The 20,617-nt window shown below is 40.1% G+C and overlaps 1 protein-coding gene across 1 annotated transcript in view; it reads right to left on the reverse strand.

The window, feature by feature from the left end:
- The window catches only part of PROS1 (protein S), a 41,462-nt gene that overhangs the window by 10,814 nt on the left and 10,031 nt on the right, over window positions 1-20,617 (reverse strand). The window contains exons 3-10 of the mRNA XM_067546254.1: window positions 19,592-19,616; window positions 19,202-19,288; window positions 14,507-14,629; window positions 13,091-13,225; window positions 12,138-12,263; window positions 7,954-8,075; window positions 5,482-5,600; window positions 2,848-3,037 (exon numbers count right to left, since the gene is read on the reverse strand). Of these exons, the coding sequence (XP_067402355.1) occupies window positions 2,848-3,037; window positions 5,482-5,600; window positions 7,954-8,075; window positions 12,138-12,263; window positions 13,091-13,225; window positions 14,507-14,629; window positions 19,202-19,288; window positions 19,592-19,616 (927 nt within the window). The remainder of the gene's footprint in view (window positions 1-2,847; window positions 3,038-5,481; window positions 5,601-7,953; window positions 8,076-12,137; window positions 12,264-13,090; window positions 13,226-14,506; window positions 14,630-19,201; window positions 19,289-19,591; window positions 19,617-20,617) is intronic.

A 20,617-nucleotide genomic window follows, 5' to 3' on the forward strand; every position in this document is an offset into this window, starting at 1 on the left:
GGGACCCAAAATGACATGAGGCAAAATCTATGGCCACCAGTGTTCAGGACAATAAGGAGTTTAAGTATATTAGCATCAAAAAAGAATCCTGACAATGATATTGGACCATTACTAGATGAAAATGGTAGAATTATCCATAACAATGAAAAAAGGCCAAAGTGTTCAATAAATATTTCTGTTCTGTATTTGGGAAAAACATGATATAGTCTCATCATATGATGATAACACTCTTTCTATTTGACTAGTATATCAGGAGAATGTTAAAAAGCAGCTACTAAAGTCAGACATACAGGAGGTTGGTTTAACTTGCACCGAAGAGTTTTAAAAGAGCTGTCTGAGAAATTTGGACTGTTAATGTTGATTTTCGATACAGCTTAAAACACCAGGGAAGTTCCAGAAGACTGGAAGAAAGCTAATGTTGTGCCAATTTTTAAAAAGGGTAAATGGAATGCCCAGGTTTTTATAGACCTGTCAGCCTGACATTGATCCCGGGCAAGATAATGGAGTGGCTAATATGGGACTTATTTAATAAAGAACTAAAGGAGGGTAATGTAATAATGCAAATCAACAAAAGTTATTGAAAATAGATCCTATCAAAGTAACTTGGTATCTCTTTTTTGATGATATTACAAGTTTGGTTGATGGAGGTAATAGTGTTAACGTAATATACTTACACTTCTATAGGATGTTTGACATTGTACCACACAACATTTGTTAAAAAACTAGAACAATATAAAACTAACATGGGACATATTAAATGAATTTAAGATAGCTAACTGATAAATCTAAAAATGTAACTGTAAATTGGGAATCAGCATTGTACAGGTGTGTTTCTAGTGGGATCCTGAAGAGATCTGTTCTTAACCCTACATTATTTAACATCAAATGACCTGGAAGAATACATAAACATGTCACTGATAAAGGTTGCAGATGACGAAAAAATTGAGGGAGTGGTAAATAATGAAGAAGACAGGTCACTAATACAGGGCAATCTGAATCGCTTGGTACACTGTATAAGCAAATGATATACCTTTTAATATAGCCAAATGTAGATGTATACATCTAGGAACAAAGAATGTAGCCCATATTTACAGGATGGGGGACTCTATCTTGGGAAACAGTGACTCTCAGAACAATTTGAGGAGTGTGGTGAATAATCAGCTGAACATGAACGTCCACTGCGATCAAAGGAGCTAATGTTCTCCTAGGATGCATAAACAGAGGAATCTCAAGCAGAAGTACTTCTGCATTTGGCACTGGTACAACCACTGCTGGAATACTGCATCTAGGTCTGGTGTCCACAATTTAGGAAGGATGTTGAAAAATTGGAGAGGGTTCAGAGAAGAGCCAGGAGAATGATTAAATGATTAGAAAACATGCCTTACGGTGATAGACCCAATTAGCTCAATCTATTTAGCTTAACAAAGAGAAGGTTAAGGAGTAACCTGATTACAGTCTGTAAGTACTTACGTGGGAAACAAATATTTAACAATGGACTCGTCAATCTAGCAAAGAAAAGCTAGACAAATTCAGACTGGAAATAAGGTGTACATTTTTAACAGTGAGAAGTAATTAACCATTCGAACAATTTACCAAGGATTGGGGTGGGTTCTCCAACATGAGAAGTTTTAAACCAAGATTGGAAGCTTTTCAAAAGATCTCCTCTACGAATTATTGTGGGGAAGTTCAACAGCTTGTGTTATGCAGCAGGTCAAACTAGATGATCACAGTGGTCTCTTCTGGCCTTGGTATCTATGAACTCCCTGAGTACGCTCTCAGATAGCTAGCCTGCCCTGTGGTTTGTGGTGTGCAGCCATGTTGTTGTTTTTAGTGAGCTAGCTCAACAAGAGCTAATGAATGTCTATCTATCCAAACTGGGAACCACTCTCCCAGCTATTGTGTAGACACAACCTTAGCCACACTCTCTCTCAGAACCTGCCAAATCTACACATTTAGCTATGCTGTCAATAAATTGGGCTATTTGTGGATCTGTAACCCACTTTATCCCTGGGTTGTGCCTCTTCCTCTGTGGTTACAGAGGAAAACTGCATATTCCTGTGGCTGGCATAGTTTAGCACTTCAGTGGTAGAGACAGTGCTGAAAGTACTGAGTTCAAATGTGCTGCTGATGCATCGGGGGCTACTGCACATAAAATTATTTGGTTTTTATTTTTCTTTCTAAAAAACACATAGCAAATTACATATCAAAAGTACATTAGAAGAAGGCTACAAAGTCAGCCACTTAAAATTTAGGAAATGCCAGAATTAAGGTTGTCCATGCAATCTTAATTCTGGCATTTCCTAAATTTTAAGTGGCTGACTTTGCAATCCCAATAGGGTTCTTTTTCTGTACATAGTAGATATATTGAACAGACCTTGTTCCTAGTAAAGCTCATGTTAAGGCTCCTACTGACTTCAGTAAGAGTAGCCAGGGGCACACTGCACTCAGGAATTGGAGAATGTTTTTTTTTTTTTTTAAAGTAAGATTTTCTTTAGTTGGGAGGCAGGAAGCCTTAATTTAACTGATCAAGCTGCATTGGGCAGCATAAAATAACAATGGTTGTGTTTGAAATAACAGTCCCATGGACCACGTGTGTCAGAGTAAACATGTTTACACATATATACATGCACTAGTGTTACTGCATAGGCACCAAACCCCAGTCAAAAAGTGGCTCTTTGTATCACAAGGCAATTCAGAAGTTTACTAGTGCTATCTTTTTAAACAGCCTTTAAATCTGGGATATTTATGAAATCATTTTAAAACCTTTTTTTTTAAAGTAGCTATTAAAATTTTTCCCAGCTTCACCTGACAGTGCCGACAAGTCATAAAGCATTAGAAAAAACTTACTATATGCCACAGACCATCATTAATGGCTTTGCCACCACTTGTGACTTTTGTTCCAAGTTCATTCTTGAATTGAATCTCAATCTTCCCATCACGAAGTGCAAGCAAGAACCATGCCGTGCTGTCAGGGGACTCAGCATATAGTATAACACCCTCTGTATCATATGTCCGGAAATCAAATTCTGCTGAAAATCTGAGTCATGGGAGAGGGATCACAATCATGGGAAGAGGATACATGAGACATTGAAGAGCTCTGTACAATACATTAATAATTTAGTTACACAGGCAAATATTAATCTTCAAATGGCAACTCTGTATCCGAGCAGGTCCAGTGGCTCCCTATGATTAATCATAGGCAGAATCCAGTAGCTATAGAATGTTGTTCATGTGAACCCAGAGGATGATGGTTTTGTGCTTTAAGGTACTAAACTGGGACTTTGAATTCGGGGTTCAATTCCCAACTCTACTACAAACTTCCTGCATGACCTAGGGCTAATTACTTTGTCTCAGCGCCACATCTACAAAACAGGGATAACATTCCTCTCACTTTACAGATGTACTGTGAGAAAAAAGTAAATTGTTTGAGAGGTGTGCCAGTACTATGGTGAGGAATGCCATAAAAAAATTATATAAAAAGTATCTTCTGTAAATGTTTCATCGTTATTGACTTTGAAAGTCACAAGAAATTGGATCTCTACGTGGGTGGCATTTGGATGATCATGCATAGATTGTAAGCTCCTTTTTGTTCTGTTTGTACACTGTCTAGTACAGTGGGGTCCTGCTTCATAACCAGGGCTCCTAGGCACTACAGTAATACAAATAATAAATAGTGGTGGTATTATTATTATTTTGGTAGAACCCAGAGACCCTGTTGTGCTACGGCCTGTACAAACATGAGACGCTCTCTGCCCCAAAGAGCTTTCAGTCTAAATATATGATAGAGGAAGGGTGTGAGGGGAAAATGGAGACACAGAGAGGTGAAGTGACTTGCTAAAGGCACACAGCAGGTGGGTGGTAGAACTAGGAACAGAACTCGGGTGCCCTGATTCCAAATCCAGATCTCTACTCGCTAGAGCACACTGACTTTCAAACATGGTTCTATCAAAACTCCTTACTGTGTGCTTATAGATAACTATTTAAGACCGCAGCTGCTAAGGACACTTTCACACTTTTGTCATATTAGGAAAAATCTTCCAGGAGAGCATTAATACTAGATCAGCTTTGATTCAGGGCACAAAGACAGGGAAATGCCTTTAACATTTATGATCTATATCTAAATCTGAGACACTAAAAATCACCAATGCAACAACTTTTGCTTTTGCTGCCTATGAAATTGTTCATACAGTGATTCAAAGGCAACATTGCATTTTCAAGTACCACAGTGAGCAAACTGAAGTGCAATATAGAGCTCATTAACATTAGCAATTATTCTAGAACACTGACATCTGCCGGGAATATCCTACACATTGATACTGGAGTAAAACAAGATGCTGTGTTCCATCAGTGGCTTGGAACATTGTGGGAGAAAGCTCAGGAGACTGTTAACTTCCTCAGTACTTGGAGAACAGCACGCTACAGCTGGTAAGTCCTGCATAAGAGCAGCAGAACCATCATCTGAGGCTCACCATTGTGATATACAACTGCATGCTGTGAGATGCATATGCAATTCTATAACATCATCTGATTTTAGTAAAGGACTGAAAAAGCAATGACGACACACTGGAAAAAGCCCTATAAGAAATTTGCCTACCATGAAATATTAGTGTTTGGATCAAAATGTCCCTGTAAACATACCACCAATGACGGTTCTTCAGAGCAGGTTTTGAGTCATAGGCAATACTGGCTCCTGGTGAACTGCAATATCCTTCTACATATCCACCATCATCCTCCATGTCTTTTTCTCTTCCCTTCAGAGGGGCAGCAAGCTTCTGTCATTGTGGGACACTATCTTTCTTCTTCTCCCAAGAAATCTCATTGACTCCAAAAACCGTTGGAGCCTCGACCTAATTCATATTTCGTCCTCTCCCCCTTGATCCATTTTCCACCTTTTTCCCACTCAGGCCCAGGCCTGTTTTGATTCTCTTCCTCACAAGGTTTATTTTTGTGTCCATACAACTGTTTTCTGTTGCAGCAGCAGCAGCTTGCTGAAGCTGCAGGAGGAATCTGTCTCCCCCACAAATGACACCAATGGGCTGCCTGCTTCACTGACTATGTAGCTGCATGAGTCAGCTGCTGCTGCCCCGTCTGATGGAAAAGATCCAGCAGAGTTGATGAGTGGCTGGAAGGAACTTGCTGAGCTCTCAGTTTTGCCACAAGCAGTTGCAAGCTGCCACACCAAGCTGCCTATACTGAAGAGGTGGCTCAAGGATAGAGTATGATCAGTAAGTGGTGCTGTAACCTGGAACTAAGCCCCTCACTCCTGTCTGTCCACTTTCAGATCACTCCAGCCTTCACTGAGTGCTAACATATAGAAACCTCAGTTATTTGTCCTCCCCGCGATGATCCAAGGTGTCTTATCCAGTGAGATGATGTGTGACTTCTTCATGCAATCCACAGTCTTTCTGCCATCCCCTGAGAATTAATGGAAACCAATGCCCAGAACTTCCATGCATAGTGTTATCAATGGCAAATGCTCACCTGGTGACTTCCGGCAATCTAAACCTTAAGTACAGCACAGGGATCCCTATAAATTGTTCTGCCAAGTAAAGCAATTCATAATTCTTTTCAAGATTCAGAGGGACACAAACTGGAACAGCCTGGAAATAATGAAGGGAAAAAACACCATATTATAACTTTATGTAGTGATATTTCACAAATTAACTTCAGTTCTTAGTGGCTTTTAGCTTGTTACATTTTCCTGAAGCACTTGATACCTACTATACTTGAATAATTTGAATACCTCAGTACAAATAAAGCAATTTTGTTTTTCTATGTTATCCATAAGTCAAAAATATGGGTGGCTAAAAACATTGTAACACAGTTCTTAGTAGATTCCAATTTACAATACAATTACCAGCTCAGATAGAAGTGTTTAATATTCAACTCATGGCATCCAGTCCAAAATTAGACCATTTCCTTTCAACCTATGTTAGGATTCTCAGATCTCTTAATCTAAGCAGTATAGTTGGGTTGATATTTGGATGGTGAAATCTAAAATATCTAGGGTGATACACAAAGTGGTGTTGATTGAATAAGCACCACACTTTTCTCTGAGGCAGAACTGAACTAATATACAGCATAGTGGTAGGGGAAGTACGTCTCGTGATGTGGTATCTTCTCTGAACACATGAAAAGTTTAGGGCCTGGTCACTAGTCGCAACTAGTGATCCCATATGAGACTGTAAGGTTAATCCTGCTGTCCTAGCCAAAATCAAATTTAGGTAAATTACATTCTGCCTATGGAAACTCACTTCAGTCTTCACTGGGAAAGGTATTCTTCATTTTCTGGCCTATATGGTTGCACAGTGTTGCTGTGTGTGAAGTCTGCATACTCTCTGTATTGCAGTGGTTGATAGAGTGATCCTTGTATATAGGGATAATATATCAATAAATAGGTAAGATGTGTGTATATTGCCATTTCAACTACTACCCAATGTGCACTGCTGCTTTTGTGTCTCTTGTCATGCCACAATGATGCCAGATGTAAAAAGACAGTTTGAAACATATTTTTGACTGAATCCCCTATTTTTAATCACACAGCAGGTCATCCGTCCTACACAGATGCAGCAGAACCAAAGAGTTTGGGTGTGAAACACTGTGTTTGTTATACGCATTGCACTTGGATAGTCTAACTCACGGCTAATGCTACACTTCCCAAAATTCTTTGGGCTTGGTTCTAATTTAACACAACTTTCATGCTGCAGCAATTCCATTGACTGCAGTGAAGCAAGTCCTGAATTACAATAGTATATGTAAGAATTGGACCTTAAACACTGTTTTTTGGGGATTTTTTTATACAAAGAGTGAGCGAAAAAGCTGAGAGTGAATGTGGCAGCGTCCTTACAGGCACTTGATCAACAAAGAGGATACATCCCTTTGGGATATGCCATGATAGTGACGATCATACAGATTTTATTCCATTTAAAAGATCTGCAACTGGTTTCAACATATGACTCAGCTTCTTTAGCCTTAGTCCTAAGGGTTACTAAACCTCTCAAACAACTGAGTTAGGAGTAATGTTTAATGGGGACAAAGCGGGCTGCCCTCTCACTTTATTATCAGTAGGGAATGGAAATACTCCCTGTGTTGTCTAAGCATTAAATCTTAGCAACTAAAAAAAAAACAAAACTTCTAGTAAATATGTGCAAGCACAATAGCAGGCTTTAATCTTTGAAATATTTAAGTCCCACTACATCATACTGTGGCAGAGATTGTTTTTGGTGGAAGCTGTTTGAACACACTTACAGGTCCTAACCTGCCCGCTTCTGCCAAAGTAGCATAAAGAAAAAGCCTTCACAAGAAAATGCTTTCATTGAAATCCTCTATAGTCCCACTGTGTCTTCCACCAAGAAGTGTAAATTTGAAAATTCTTTGAATCTAAAAATAGTTCCTTTTGGATGTGAAATGTGCTTTTAGCACTTGGTGAAACTATTCACTCGCTGCTTAGCCCTTCTTTTAAGTCATGACAACTGAAGCTGTGCAAAACAATCAACTTGTACCCACTCAAACTGATCTTTTCTTGGAGTCTTTCTTTTTTGTGAGACTGGGTGGGGAAGAGGTTCACAAAGCAAGAAAAACCAGGGAAGTATGTGAAAATGTGGCTGAGGGCCCCATGCAGATATCTAAGCCAAGGAGGACCCACCTTCTAGAGGGGAGGGAGATGGGGCTTAATTTGGGGGACAGGGTGCAGAAAAGGGCTAGCTGAGACAGGTTTCTCTGGATGCTTTTTCTTGGAACTGAAGCTGGACTGAATGATGTCCAAATCCCTGTGAACAGAAGTGCTGGATTTGCTTTGTGAACCGTGCCCCAACTCGAAGCCTGCAGCATTTTCCCAGCAATTTTGAAACTGGCTTTAAGTCTCTTAGTACTTTTCCTAATCTACCTCACCCCGTTATGGAGAAACATCCAACTCTGTAATTTCCCCAGCAAGCTCACATAGTGCAATTTTACCTCACAGTGCTTTCTGTCCTTAGAAAGCTTGAACCCTTTCTTGCCATCACAATAGCAGGTATAGCTCCCTGGAGAATTTACACACATTTGAGCACAAGTGTTTTCAGCACATTCATCCACATCTGCAGTGAAAGGGAAGCACATTGCATGAGACTTCGACGGAATAATCATTTAATGTTTTAAAGACAAGTACATTAAGTTAATACAACAATGGGCGAGAGTAGTTCTGTATTGGAATGTGAATCCTGTCTGTGATGTATTAAAATATTAAAGGACTCTCTCCAGCCTGAAATTTACATTACCTTCTGGATGAACTACCCCAGCAAGTCTGGTATGGGTACTGTGCAGGGAGCCACGGCAAGGTTGAGCTGATATGTGAGAAGCTACAAAGCTGAGCTGCATGACTGAGAATTACAGAGCAGCCCAGAGGAGAGGAGTTGACATAAATTACCTCCCTGCCACATGTGCATCAATACTTTCTGTTCCACCTAGGGTCTCGCAAGCTGCAAGAGTTACCACAGTCCAAAGAAAAAAACCGAGAGTCCTGTAGCACTTTAAAGACTAACAAATTTAATTTCTGCAGGCATAAGCTTCCGTGGGCTGCAACCCACTTCGTCAGATAGAACTTTCACAGTTCTAATAGTATACATGGCAATTGTGTGGAGCAGAGTCCGTTCACATAAGGCCAAAATCGGTTCCATACACTCACATCTGAGGGAGAATGACATGTAGTAATCTTCCCAAGCTGCAAAACCCAGACTGTTTAAGTGGAGTCTCTGGAGACCAACTCAAGCTGATTGGAGGCAAAAACTACTTGGCTATTAAGGAGCTAAACCTACCACATTTTCCATGTTGTTGGTTATGTGAGATAAATAACTTGGAAAAGAAAGATTGTGTGAAAGACTAATTTAACTGTTACATTTCTAATATGAAAACAAAAAAGTGAAATCTCTCGTGAAATGAGAGGTTCTGTAGGGGTGAGCTAAGGGCAGTGTATAAAGAAATTTTGCAATGCCTGTTCTGAAATGCACTACCCTTTTAGTGTTAGTAAATGATGGTGTGCTGGTAAATATATTTTAAAAACATGATTTGGCTTTGTAGCATGCTAGATTTTTTTTAAAAATGAAAAATCTCATTTTCTGTTGCTTAAAGAAAAAGTAAAGATCTTCTCTATAAGCTCTACTTTATAAAGTGGTGACCATAATGTATTGGGTAGAGCCACGAACTAGTTTCTAGGATTCCTGGTTTCAATTCTAGTACCTGACACTGACTCACTGAGTGACCTAGCATATGTCATTTAACCTCTCTGCGTCAGAGGATCCCCATCATTTATGTGGCAGATACTTCCTGGGTGTGTTGAGAGGACTAAACAACTAATTCTTGTGAAGGATTTTGAGATGCTTGGATGAAAGGTGCTATATTATTAAAATGCTCAATCTTAATGTCTTTGTTGTGTGTTTAGGTGGCCAATGGTCTGTTTAGGAGAAACTCTCTGTTCAGGAAGAATAAAAATGTGTGGAGCTGAAGACGCGATAGATATCTAAGTTAAACTGTAATGGGCCTCGGTCAGTTGTTTTCAGCCTGTGGTCCACAGACCCCTGAGGGTCTGCAGACTATGTTTAAGATTTCCAAAGGAGTCCACACCTCCATTTGAAATTTTTTAGTGGTCTGCAAATGAAAAAAGGTTGAAAACCATGGGCCTAGGTCATTGTCTAAAATATCTTCTATTGTGCTTTAAACCCCAGGCTTGATTCACTTCCTGAATTCTGGCAATGCAAGATGGGGCCTGAGAGCTGGGATGTCTGCTTGAGGGTGGGGGTGGTGCGGCAAGTGCTAGCCTCCACCAAGACCTGCTTTGCCAGGGTGTCTGTAGCGAGCTGGTGCAGCTGCACAAGTGGTCAGAGGGAGATGCGCAGAGTCAGTACCTTTCCTAGGCAGTTTCTACTGGTGGGATGTTTATGAACCCTGACTGGATTTTACAGCTGTTTCCATTCACAGAGCCCCCAGAAGACGGAGATGCTGATATTGCAGCAGCCCTCTCTGAGGGACAAGGAGAGGAGAATCCTACCTCCTTCCTATGCAGCAGCTACCACTATAGGCAGAGCATGTGTGTGTGTAAATTTGACTTCCCTGATCCATGGGAGTGAATCTGGCCCACCACCATCCCAACGTGACAATGGAAACATACATGTTGCCAACCTTCAGACAGGCTAAGTTTCTCTCTATCTGCACAACCCTGTCCTTAGACAAGACTCGGTGACCCATTTAATGTGGTTATAACAAGTCTGAAAGTTTAGCAGCATTACATTCTTAGCAGAAAGTGAGACTTTGCTTTTGTTGTTAATATCCTTAGTCTCACAATTTTTCAGGATCCCAATTTTAAAAAATAAAACAACACAACGAGAATCCCACCACAACCCAAAGGTATTCAGAAGGGAGAGGAGAAAGTATTTCAGATTGTTCATTGAAACATACTGTCTTTTTGTATCCCAAGCTACACAGTTCGAAAGGGATGTAAGAATCTGTTAGTATCCTCTCTTTAATCCCACAGTAATTGGGCCAGGGAGAGCAGATGTCTGATTATACAATCCTTACTAGAGTGTAAAGTTATGGCACCAGCCAGTTGCACATTAAGATATGGAGTAAAATGTTCACTGCTAGCAAAGAACTATTTAACATTATTTTTATTTATTTAGGTTGTGAGATAATAAAATTACTGTATCTGCAGATCACCATTTGTTGTTACAGAATTCCCTGTGCTAGAAAGAGTTTGTGTTAAACTGCAAACATGGAGAATTATTCCTAAGGTAAAGTCCTTAAATGTTCATTCTTTTCTTCATCAGTTGAAATTTCATGATTGCAAGTGTATAATAAAAAAACTCCAAACGTTAAAGTTGGTAGAACGATTCAAATTTGTCCTGTATCAAACCTGCAAATACTCATGAATTTTTTTTTAAAAGAAGCAAATTACACAGGTGAATATTTGTACAGTGCCTTTTCATAGCTCTACCAGCAGCCAAATATATATTTCTTCATCTTCAGCATGAATAGTTATGGTAACTTTCTCTGGAGGGGCACTTTCTTCCACATGCTCATTTCATAAGGAAATGTTCTTCTCTTCCCAGTGAAAGTTTTTTAATAGAAAATCGCCTTCTCACAACTCCATTTATTAGATTGCATGTAGAAAGTCCTTTTATACATTGTAGAGATTGTAACAGCCCTGGTTGAGCTCCCCCTGCTGGACCTTCACCATGCTACTGTGTTTAGACCACTTGCTGGGCCTGTGTGCTTTGAAGCTTCCCAGGATCTCTGGGTAGGCTCCAGCTACTATCCCCAGCAGCAGATTCTCTGACACACTTCTGAGGACAGATTCTCTGTCTTGCATCCCTTCATGGAAGTGTGGGACCCCTACTGCCCAGTTGTACTAGAACCTTAGGACTAGTGCTGATCTCCCAAGGCACTCCAGTAGCTTAAGCAAAACCCTTCCCTAGAGCTGTCTTCTGAGTAGTCAATCACTGTTTTATAATTCACCCCTTCAGAGACATAGGATAGTTGAAGAAAATAACACATAGTCTTTGCAGAGGCATTTCTAAACTGATCACTTTCATTTCAGACAGCAAAAGAGATACAAAACAATGAACACCTGTATGCCATTCCTCAGTTTGCTCACTACCCTTTGCATTTTTTGGGATTTCAGTAGGTATCTTTCCAGTGCTCCAAGTCTTCTCTATTGAACCTCACTCCTCCAGCTCAGGGCTTCTCCTCCCAAATTCTGGATCTCTCCCTGACCCTTGCAGTCAGTGCCCTTCATCTCCACCTGATCCGACAATCAAAAGATTCCCTTTTGAGTGTCTCATTGAGTCCCTTCTCAGCTTCTCAGCCTTTGGGTATGTCTATACAGCCACCGCTCCAAACCCCATTCTCTTCAAACCACATAGGATAACTGGATTGCCTAAATTTTAGACAGCCCGTTGTTCTAAAGTGTTCCCATTTGAATGGGAACTGTTTAAGTTAGCAACTCTCCATTGTCCTTGATCTGTGAGAGACAGTATCGGATGTCTGATTCAACATACATGGAGGCATTTAATGATGCAATAATTTCATAAAATCATCTAGAATTTGGAAGTTGCATATAGACAGATTTCCCAAATTGTCACAGGAGTAATTTAAAAAAATCCCTTTACCTTCACAATTTTTTGAAGTTGAATTGTATGTGTAGCCTTCTGCACATTCACACTGATATTTGCCAGGGATGTTCTTGCACTGTGCTGTCCCACAGATATCTGGACGTGCTATACATTCATTCCTGTCTATAAATTCAAAGGTGTTATTGAGAACAAAGTTTTTCCCATGACATTTACCCTGCCTTAATAGTGTAAGGGCAAAAGAAAAATGGCTCACAATTTTGACAGATCCTGCTAGGTTTGTTTGTAAAGGAGACTTCCAGAAGGTTCTACAGATTCAGTTCAATAGAAAAAATTTTAATAGTAAAGGAATGCAATACTAGGATGAGGTAAGCTATTTTCTTGTCAAAATGCTATCACATTTTTCTGCTAACTATATTAACACATACCCTTTAGCTGAAATTTTATTCCAAAATAAAAACTTAAATCTATAGTTAATGAAAAGGCCTTCGAGCTCACCCTGCAAGTAATTGTAACGATACAATGCCACACAAGCCTTTCCCTCCATAAAGAGCATCTTCAGCATTCCTTAATATTTTCCTTCCCAGTGAAGGAAACCAAAACTTAGAGTGGAATTCCACCAAAACCGGAGTTTCACAGACTGGGTTTCCAGCTAAAAATGTTAATGGCCCCTCACATTCTAGAAACTTCACCTGGGCTATGAAACTGGATTAAGTCTGGGGTTTGTGACTCCTCAAATCCTGGTTTCATTAATTAACTAACCAACTAACTAGCCTGGGTTCATATAAGAAATGTTTTACACAACCTTAATAATGAAGTGTGTTGGGCATATCAATAGGAATCAAACATGCATCAGATGGCAGAATCTGGCTCGAAATAGGAAGGGAAAATTTAAAGGGACCAGTAGCTATAGTTCAGCCTAAATTCTCTAACTGGTAGTACTGAAACATAATTTCTTTTCATATAATGGTATTTTAAGTGTCTTTTCTTACCTTTGCAATCCTGTTTATTTGGAAGCACATAGTATCCATCGTCACATAAACAGCGGTAGCTTCCAGGAAGATTAACACAGATGTGGCTACAACCTCCATTTTTATTTACTGGGTCTTCTTCACATTCATTTATATCTAGAAGGTGTGACAGAATATACCCGTGTTCACACCCTACGTACTATTATAATAATTTTTGTACAAGACATGACTTGTGAGGTGTCATTTAAAAACCCATAATTTGCTGATCAATAATATCATAGCAAAATGCACATAGCAGCGTTATATTTGAAGTTTTAAGCTAAAATCATGACTCAAACTACATTTTCCAGATAAATCTGGGCAGTGGTCAAACCAGTTCCTTAGAGACAAAGGGCAAGCTGACATTTCAGACAGGTGTAAACAACTCAAGTGGCCATTCTTTGGCTGGAAGGGGGCAAAGACAAAAATCTACATTTTAGCACAGAAACAGTGTGGAATTTCCTTTCACACAGATGGCCTGTTGTCTTGCTCTCAGCTGGAAATGCTTCTCAAAGAAGGACAGGACTATAAAAAGAAGGGGCAGACACCCTAAAATACCCCTTTCTGTTTCCCCCTTCCCATCACATTTGCTACACCTAAAGAGACAAAGGAAGCAGCTGCTGGACTCTGGGGGAGGGGTACTGACCTAAAAGATTTGGTCAGTAAGACTGCTGAAAGCATGTTGTGAGAAAACTTTGCTTTGAATCTAATATAGTTTAAGTTAGGCACTACTAGCATTTTATCTTTATTTTTCTTGCAAACATGTCTGACTTTTATCTCTCATTATTTGTACTCACTTAAGAGTTATATCTTTGTCGTTAATAAACTTGTTTTATTTTTTTATTTAATCCAGTGTGTTCAAATTGAATTGTCTGGGTAACTCCATTTGGGGTAACAAGTTGTGTGCATGTAATTCCCATAACGAAATAATGGACTCAATATACTTATATTGTCCAGGAAAGGACTGGGTAGTACAGGACATATATTTCTGGGGGATAATCTGAGATTAGGAGTGTTGGGGTCACCCTGTGGTAATCTTTAAGGCTGGTAAGAGCCAAGGTATGGCTGGCTGGCTGGAGCACATGCAGACATAGCTGGGCTTGACTTACATGCTGGAGGCTGTTTGTGGCAGTCTAGGCTGGGTGGCTACAGCAGCTAGACATTGTAAAGGACACCCCGGGTTACAGGGCATGACACAGTTACGCATTGGTCTGGATTGTACCCTGGTATGTCACAGAAGGAAAATAGGGAAGAAGGAAAAAAAAAAAAAGCCCAAGAAATCTTAATCCAAGAGAGGGTATTTGCTGCCTCCTTTATTTATTTAAAGATACAGTACTGTTAGTAATGCTCTAATTTCAGCCATCATGACTACCATCATAGTCTCAGTATGGACTGTACCTTCTTCACATCTCTCTCCTTGCCAGCCTGGTTTACAGGTACATTCGTATCTACCTTGCCCATCGATGCATTCCATATACCCATCGGCGTAGCATGGCAGGGGGATACATTGGTTTGGAATTTCTGTGTGAGAGAGTGGAGAAAGATCAGGAAAAAAAGTTTATTTTTATGCTCAGCCTTCCCATATTCTTGTTTCCTTCCTCCTCCTCTCTAACAGGCACCATTCAGAAGAAAGAAAAAGTTTGCCACATAAGAAAAAATATCTAGATAACACATGTGTTTCTACTCATTCTGCCCAGAGGTAAGTTACTTCAAAATTTACAAGGCACTTTGTACCCAGTTAATCCAAAGACGACATTATCAGTTATGGATCAGCAACGTTTCCCCCCCACCAAGAGAAAACAGTTATGAAATGAATGGCCTGGTATACAGTGCTTGTTACTACTGGGTGCAGATCTGGCCCAGGTTGGTAATATCAGCAAGCCACTACTAAATGATGTCTCTTCAGTGGGATAGGTGAATTAAATGAATGGCCTCAGTTCAGTTCTTACTGAACACTATACACCATCAATCATCATCCCAGTTGTCTCAGCAGAGGCCAAAGTCTGAAATGTACAGAGACCAATTCCTTTGTCATGCTAGAGGTGGCACATTTGTGGGGAAGCTTACACCCCTGCTGCCTATGCTGACATATTCCATGGACAAACTGGAAACTTCACTTCCCAGTGCTATCCACTGGCAGCTTTCACTAACACCTGTTTTGCTTACAAAAATAAAAAATTGGAGCATGGAGAGGAATTGAGAACTCTCTGTGCATCCCCGTGTGGAAATGTAAAGCAGAGTGCAACATGTCCACTTTACCGCAGAGAGAACACAGCGCCTATTCTTTTATCCTGTACTCCTTTAAGTAGGTAAGCTTATACTTTGACTATTTTCTCCGCTTTCTTTGCCTTACATCAACGTGCTGGGGTGCTTAATAAATTCGCTCTTGCTTGAGTTTGCTGATAGCTTTACAGATTAGTTTTCTCTAGGTCTCCTATATTTACAAATTTCTTGCTCCTACTTTGGGATTACATATTTATGAGAGTGGGCCTGTAGCATTTTGAGGCCCGCTTTTTAAAATGTGGTGTTTAAAACGATTAGTAGTAATAGAAAGAGAAGGAAAAAAGGGTTTGGTTATATAAGAAGATTCAGAACAGTGAACTGGATGTCTACCATCATTTTATGTGGACCCAAACCCGCAGTGCCTCTGCACCCAAAACTCCCATTGACTTCATGATTAAAGTCTTTAACCTGCTCATAAGAACTGGGTGCCATAGTGTCTTACAAGAAAAAAATCTGTTCTATTTTTTTAGCCTATTGTAAAGCAGAAAGTATAAAATAATCTTATTTCATTTGCATATTTGTCAATTACATTCAGGGAGAGCTGGTGATTGGTGGCTGGTGTAGGTGAGCCCCACTGCTTAGGTCCCAGCTGTCAGCCACATCACAGAAAGTGTGTAGCACCTACATCATGGCTGCTGCATTGCAGGATGCAGTATTACCTGCTGCAACTAGGTGACTCCTGCTACAGGCAGAAGAGGCTGCAGCCACAGGGAAGGGAATATGGCCGATGAGCGGCTAACTCAGATTAACCACACAAAAGCAAGCTGTGGGGGATCTCTACACATTCTTCCTGCAGCTACAGACTTTCCTTTCTACCTCTCTCCTCCTGTTTGCATAGGTCCAACAACAGGTGTATATATTCTGAGCAGGGTGGGCAGGAAGCATGTGGATGGAGAGAAATTAGGAGGGAGGGGGGTTCCTGAGCAAGAGGAGATTGGGTAGAAGGGAGAGAACACTGGGAACTTGTGTGGGTTCTGAGCCAGTGGGAGAATGGGTTGGATTGGCAAGGGTGAGTGTGGGTGAATGGAAGGAAGGAGGTGAATTGGGAGGGTGAGCAAAGACAGAATAGGGTGAATTGACGAATGAGGGAGTGTGTGACGTGAGTAAGGGATATGGGTGGGAGGAAGATAAGAGAGTAAGGACTAGATTGGAGCAAGAGCAAAAAAGCAAGGTGACCATAATAGAACAGTAAAGGTGTCACCGAGGCAGTATGGGGGAGAGGGAAGAGAGGGCTCCCTATTCTTTCTATTGTCTCCTCCCCCACTCACTACCAAAACCCTGCTCCATGAGAACTCCCCATAGCAGTGACCCAGATATTTACTATGAAGATCTAGTCAACTGTAGTGGAAGGCTGGGAGGGTCATGATACCTGCTTCCTCACCTCTCACAAACCACCAGTGACTATACCAGATCTCTCAAACCACTTGTCTCCTGACCAACACAGATGCATGTTCTGAGCTGCCATATCCTGGTCTGTTAGAAAAGAACATGTCTGATTAGGGGAGACAAGCCTTTTCATTCTTTTTTAATGAAAGGCCCAGTACATAAATTCATACATCTGGAGGCAAAGGTCAACACTGATTATAGTACAATAAAAAAATAGGGCAAAATTGCCTGGCTAAAGCAGGTGGATCTGTATTAACTTTAATGGAGATATATCCATTTATACCAAGTGAATTTGGCCTGTAGTCTGTAAATTCACTTTTGTGAATTTAAATACCATATATTTAATACTTAAATATACTTAAATACCATAATTTAAGATTCACTCTTCTGGCCATCCCATGTTTCAGGTCTACTGTTTCTTTTTCCTCACTCTATCCTCACATCCCAGCTCTAACCAGTTATTTACATTTATGGAACTGATACATTCCTATAGTTTTATGTCACTGTAAAATACTCATTGTGATGTTCACAGTTTGCACTTTAAGGAGGAATGAGAGTATTTTGTATTATCTGTTGTATGATCTGAAGATTTTGTGAGGCTTTGTTAGCTTGTTGAGACGTCACTGCAAATTGAGCAGGTGGTTTTTGCCCACCATTCCAGATTGCATTGATGTATATCTTTGCTAAGAAAGGCTTGGACTTCAGTAATAGTGGAAGGCTTACAGATCTGGTTGGAAGTGGATTGGCAGAATGCAGTTGTGCTACATTTGCCCACATTAGGCTTAGCAGAAGCCCAATTAGCCCCTTCCATATGACTTTCATATGTACTAAAATGAAATTATAAAAATAAAGACATGGTAAAGTTATATGTAGGGAGAAATTTTCAAAAACTCCTGTGTCTCATTTTCCAAAGTGACTTTGGAACTCAGAGCCAGATTTACAAAGGTATTTGGACACCTAAAGATGCAGATAGGAGCTTAGTGGGATTTATTAAAGATTTTAACCTACTTAGATGCTTTAGAAAATCCCATTAGGCACGTAAATACCTTTAAAAATCTGGCTATAAGATATCTAGTTCTCGTTGAAAATCAGGAGACCTTATGTTCCTAAGTACCTAAGTCACTTTTGAAAATAGGACATAGGCTTCTAAGGGCCAGAATTATAAAGGAATTTAGGCATCTAAAGATGCAGAAATTAGGTATGTACTGAAATTTTCAAAAGCGCCTAGGTATCTAACATATGGGAGGTGGGCACTTTTGAAATCCCAATATGCGCCTATTTGTAATTTAGGTTCCTAAATACCTTTTTAAAATCTGGCCTTTGGAAGCTTTTGAAAATACAAGTAATCTTTGTACTTGTTTATTTTTGTTTTGGAGTTTGCTACTTTACCACGTGGAACCACATGAGGAATAAAATTAATATCTAGTACGCTAGTCATCCTTATTGGAAAGAGTTCAGCAACATAAAATGTTCACACAGGTCTGCAGAGTTCTGTCTCCCCCAAGCCTCTAATGAGAGTGAGAAAGAGAGAAGATGAATGAGAATATGCTTTAATTTGTGACTTCAGGCTCATTAGCAGGGTAATCTGGAAAAAATGCTCATCTGTGGCAGGTGTAGTGTAATTATTAAGGAATTTTTTTGCCCTCATAGAGATAAATAGGGACGGATGCTTAAGGATATATATATATATTATTATTTGAAAAAGTTTCCAGTCAGAATACGTATATATATTCTGACTGGAAAATCTTTCAAAATACCTAGGTAGGGGGCTATGCACAACTTGTGCATAAGCTGAAAAGGCTGGACTCACGTGAAAGAGTGCACTACATTTGGTAATGGGTGGATGCAATATATTCCCTTGTGATTTTGGAGGAATTGTGTCCTTTCTACAGCTCCTCGGGGATTGCACAGCTATAGGCTGCTTCTTACTCAAGAGTGAGAATAAACTCTAAATTTAGCACGGTTTTGAATGTTATTTTCCTTTCTAGTTAACTCTATTATGAGTAAGGTCCTACTTGAAATGCGGGACGATTGTCAAAAAATTGCAGCAGCATTGCAGACATGCCATGGAAAGTTGTGGAAAGTAATAATAGAAACTTATTATTTTCGGTAATAAAGTCCATTATTACTTTTCCATGATTTTCTGCTGTTGGCCACCTGGGGTCAGACTGTCAGCCCCATGCATGGCAGGGCTCCTGCTGTGAAAACTGGCAGAAGCCTAATATTGTGGAATACGCAATTTCTGCAATATAAAAAGTTAAGAATGGCCTTAATTATGAGTTAAATTACTAGTTTCTTTTGTCTTACTAGGTGAACTGCTCTGTAGAAGGGGTGTGTATGCTTAAACCCAAATCGGTATTACAGTTAGACATACCATAACTCTATCTCAGTACTGTATGTGAAATGTATATCTCAAATGCTTACCATTGATACAGGTTCTCAGGTCACTTGAGGGACCTGGAATAAAATCAGTAGTCCTGAAAATCCCTGGTCGATAGGAGCCGAGGCAGCCTGTAAATACAGACCAACACAATCCATTTATGGGCCAAACATTAATTTAGACTAGAATCACCACAACGGAAATTAAGCATTCGAGCCTGTTCTCACAGCTTGAGCTAGAAAACCAGCCAACATATGAAGGACACCTCCTCACAATCTCACATTCTGAATGGCTTAGTTAGCTTCTAACTGTACAGAAGTTTGTGGGCTACTTGACATCAGAATCAGAAGAGAAATAATTAGCAATAGTATGAAGTGGGTGTGGTTTTGGGGTATCTGGGATCAAGGTGAGGGTTGGGGAGGATTGGTACTTACCTAAATATTTGGGGTAAAAATATTCCTGTAAAAAGAGTAAGAGAAAGTTAGTAAATTTTAAGATAATTGGAATTATGATAAAATGCTGACTAGGTATTTACTGAAAGTCATTTGTGCTGTAATTGTGAAAGGAGATGAAAGAGAGAAGAGGCCCATCAATTAACATTATTATTCATATATGAAATCAACTAGGAATCTTCTATAAAACTTGCTTTTAGATTTAAACACAGAACATTTATATAAACACAGGCCTCCAGATTACCAGAGGGAGGGAGAGGCAAAAAAAAAAAAAAAAAATAGGTGAGGCTCTTCCCTTCTGGTTCTGCTCTTCAAGAAGGGGATTAGGATTCAGCAGGCAGTATCATTTCTCTCCCTGTCAGAGAGGGAAAAGAGGCCAGTCCGTGCTTTGCTAAGTCAATGCAAGCTATGGAGGCCCCAAAATTCAAGAGGCATCAAGTTGTTCCTTGTAGTGTTTGTCTTAAAGTCCTGTACAGAGTGGCAGTCCAAGTCACACATTAGAGGCAGATCAGATCTAAAAGATTAGTAATTCAGATTTTTCAAAGGAACCTTGATCTGATTTGCAGGTATAGTCAGATATTTAGACTTGGTCTACACTGCTGGCAGATTTTGGCGGCAGTTGATGGGAGATACGCAAGCTATGTAGAGTAGCTTGTGTATCTCCCGTCAACTTCCTAACTTCTACTTGCCGTGGCATGCCCACTGTGTTGCGCCGATGGGAAATGCCCTCCAGCTGACACAGTGTTACTCTTCTTGCGGGGGTGGATTAATGGTGTTGATTTCCGGATTCGATTGAGTGGGTCTCCACTGCCACTCAATCAATCCCGCAGAATTGATCCCAAATTGCTGACAATTCCGCCAGCGGTGTAGACATACCCTCAGACATCTAGATGGAGATTTTCAAAGACATAAAGGGGAATTAATGGAAGCTGGACAAGTAACTGCTCTTTCTGTCTTTGAAAATCTCCCCCTGTATGGCAAGATTTGTACCCAAAATTAATCCTGGAT

Source organism: Emydura macquarii, unplaced genomic scaffold (assembly GCF_026122565.2).
Source record: "Emydura macquarii macquarii isolate MOO-44397 ecotype Brisbane River unplaced genomic scaffold, CSIRO-AGI_Emac_v2 contig_1119, whole genome shotgun sequence".
NCBI lineage: Eukaryota > Metazoa > Chordata > Testudines > Chelidae > Emydura > Emydura macquarii.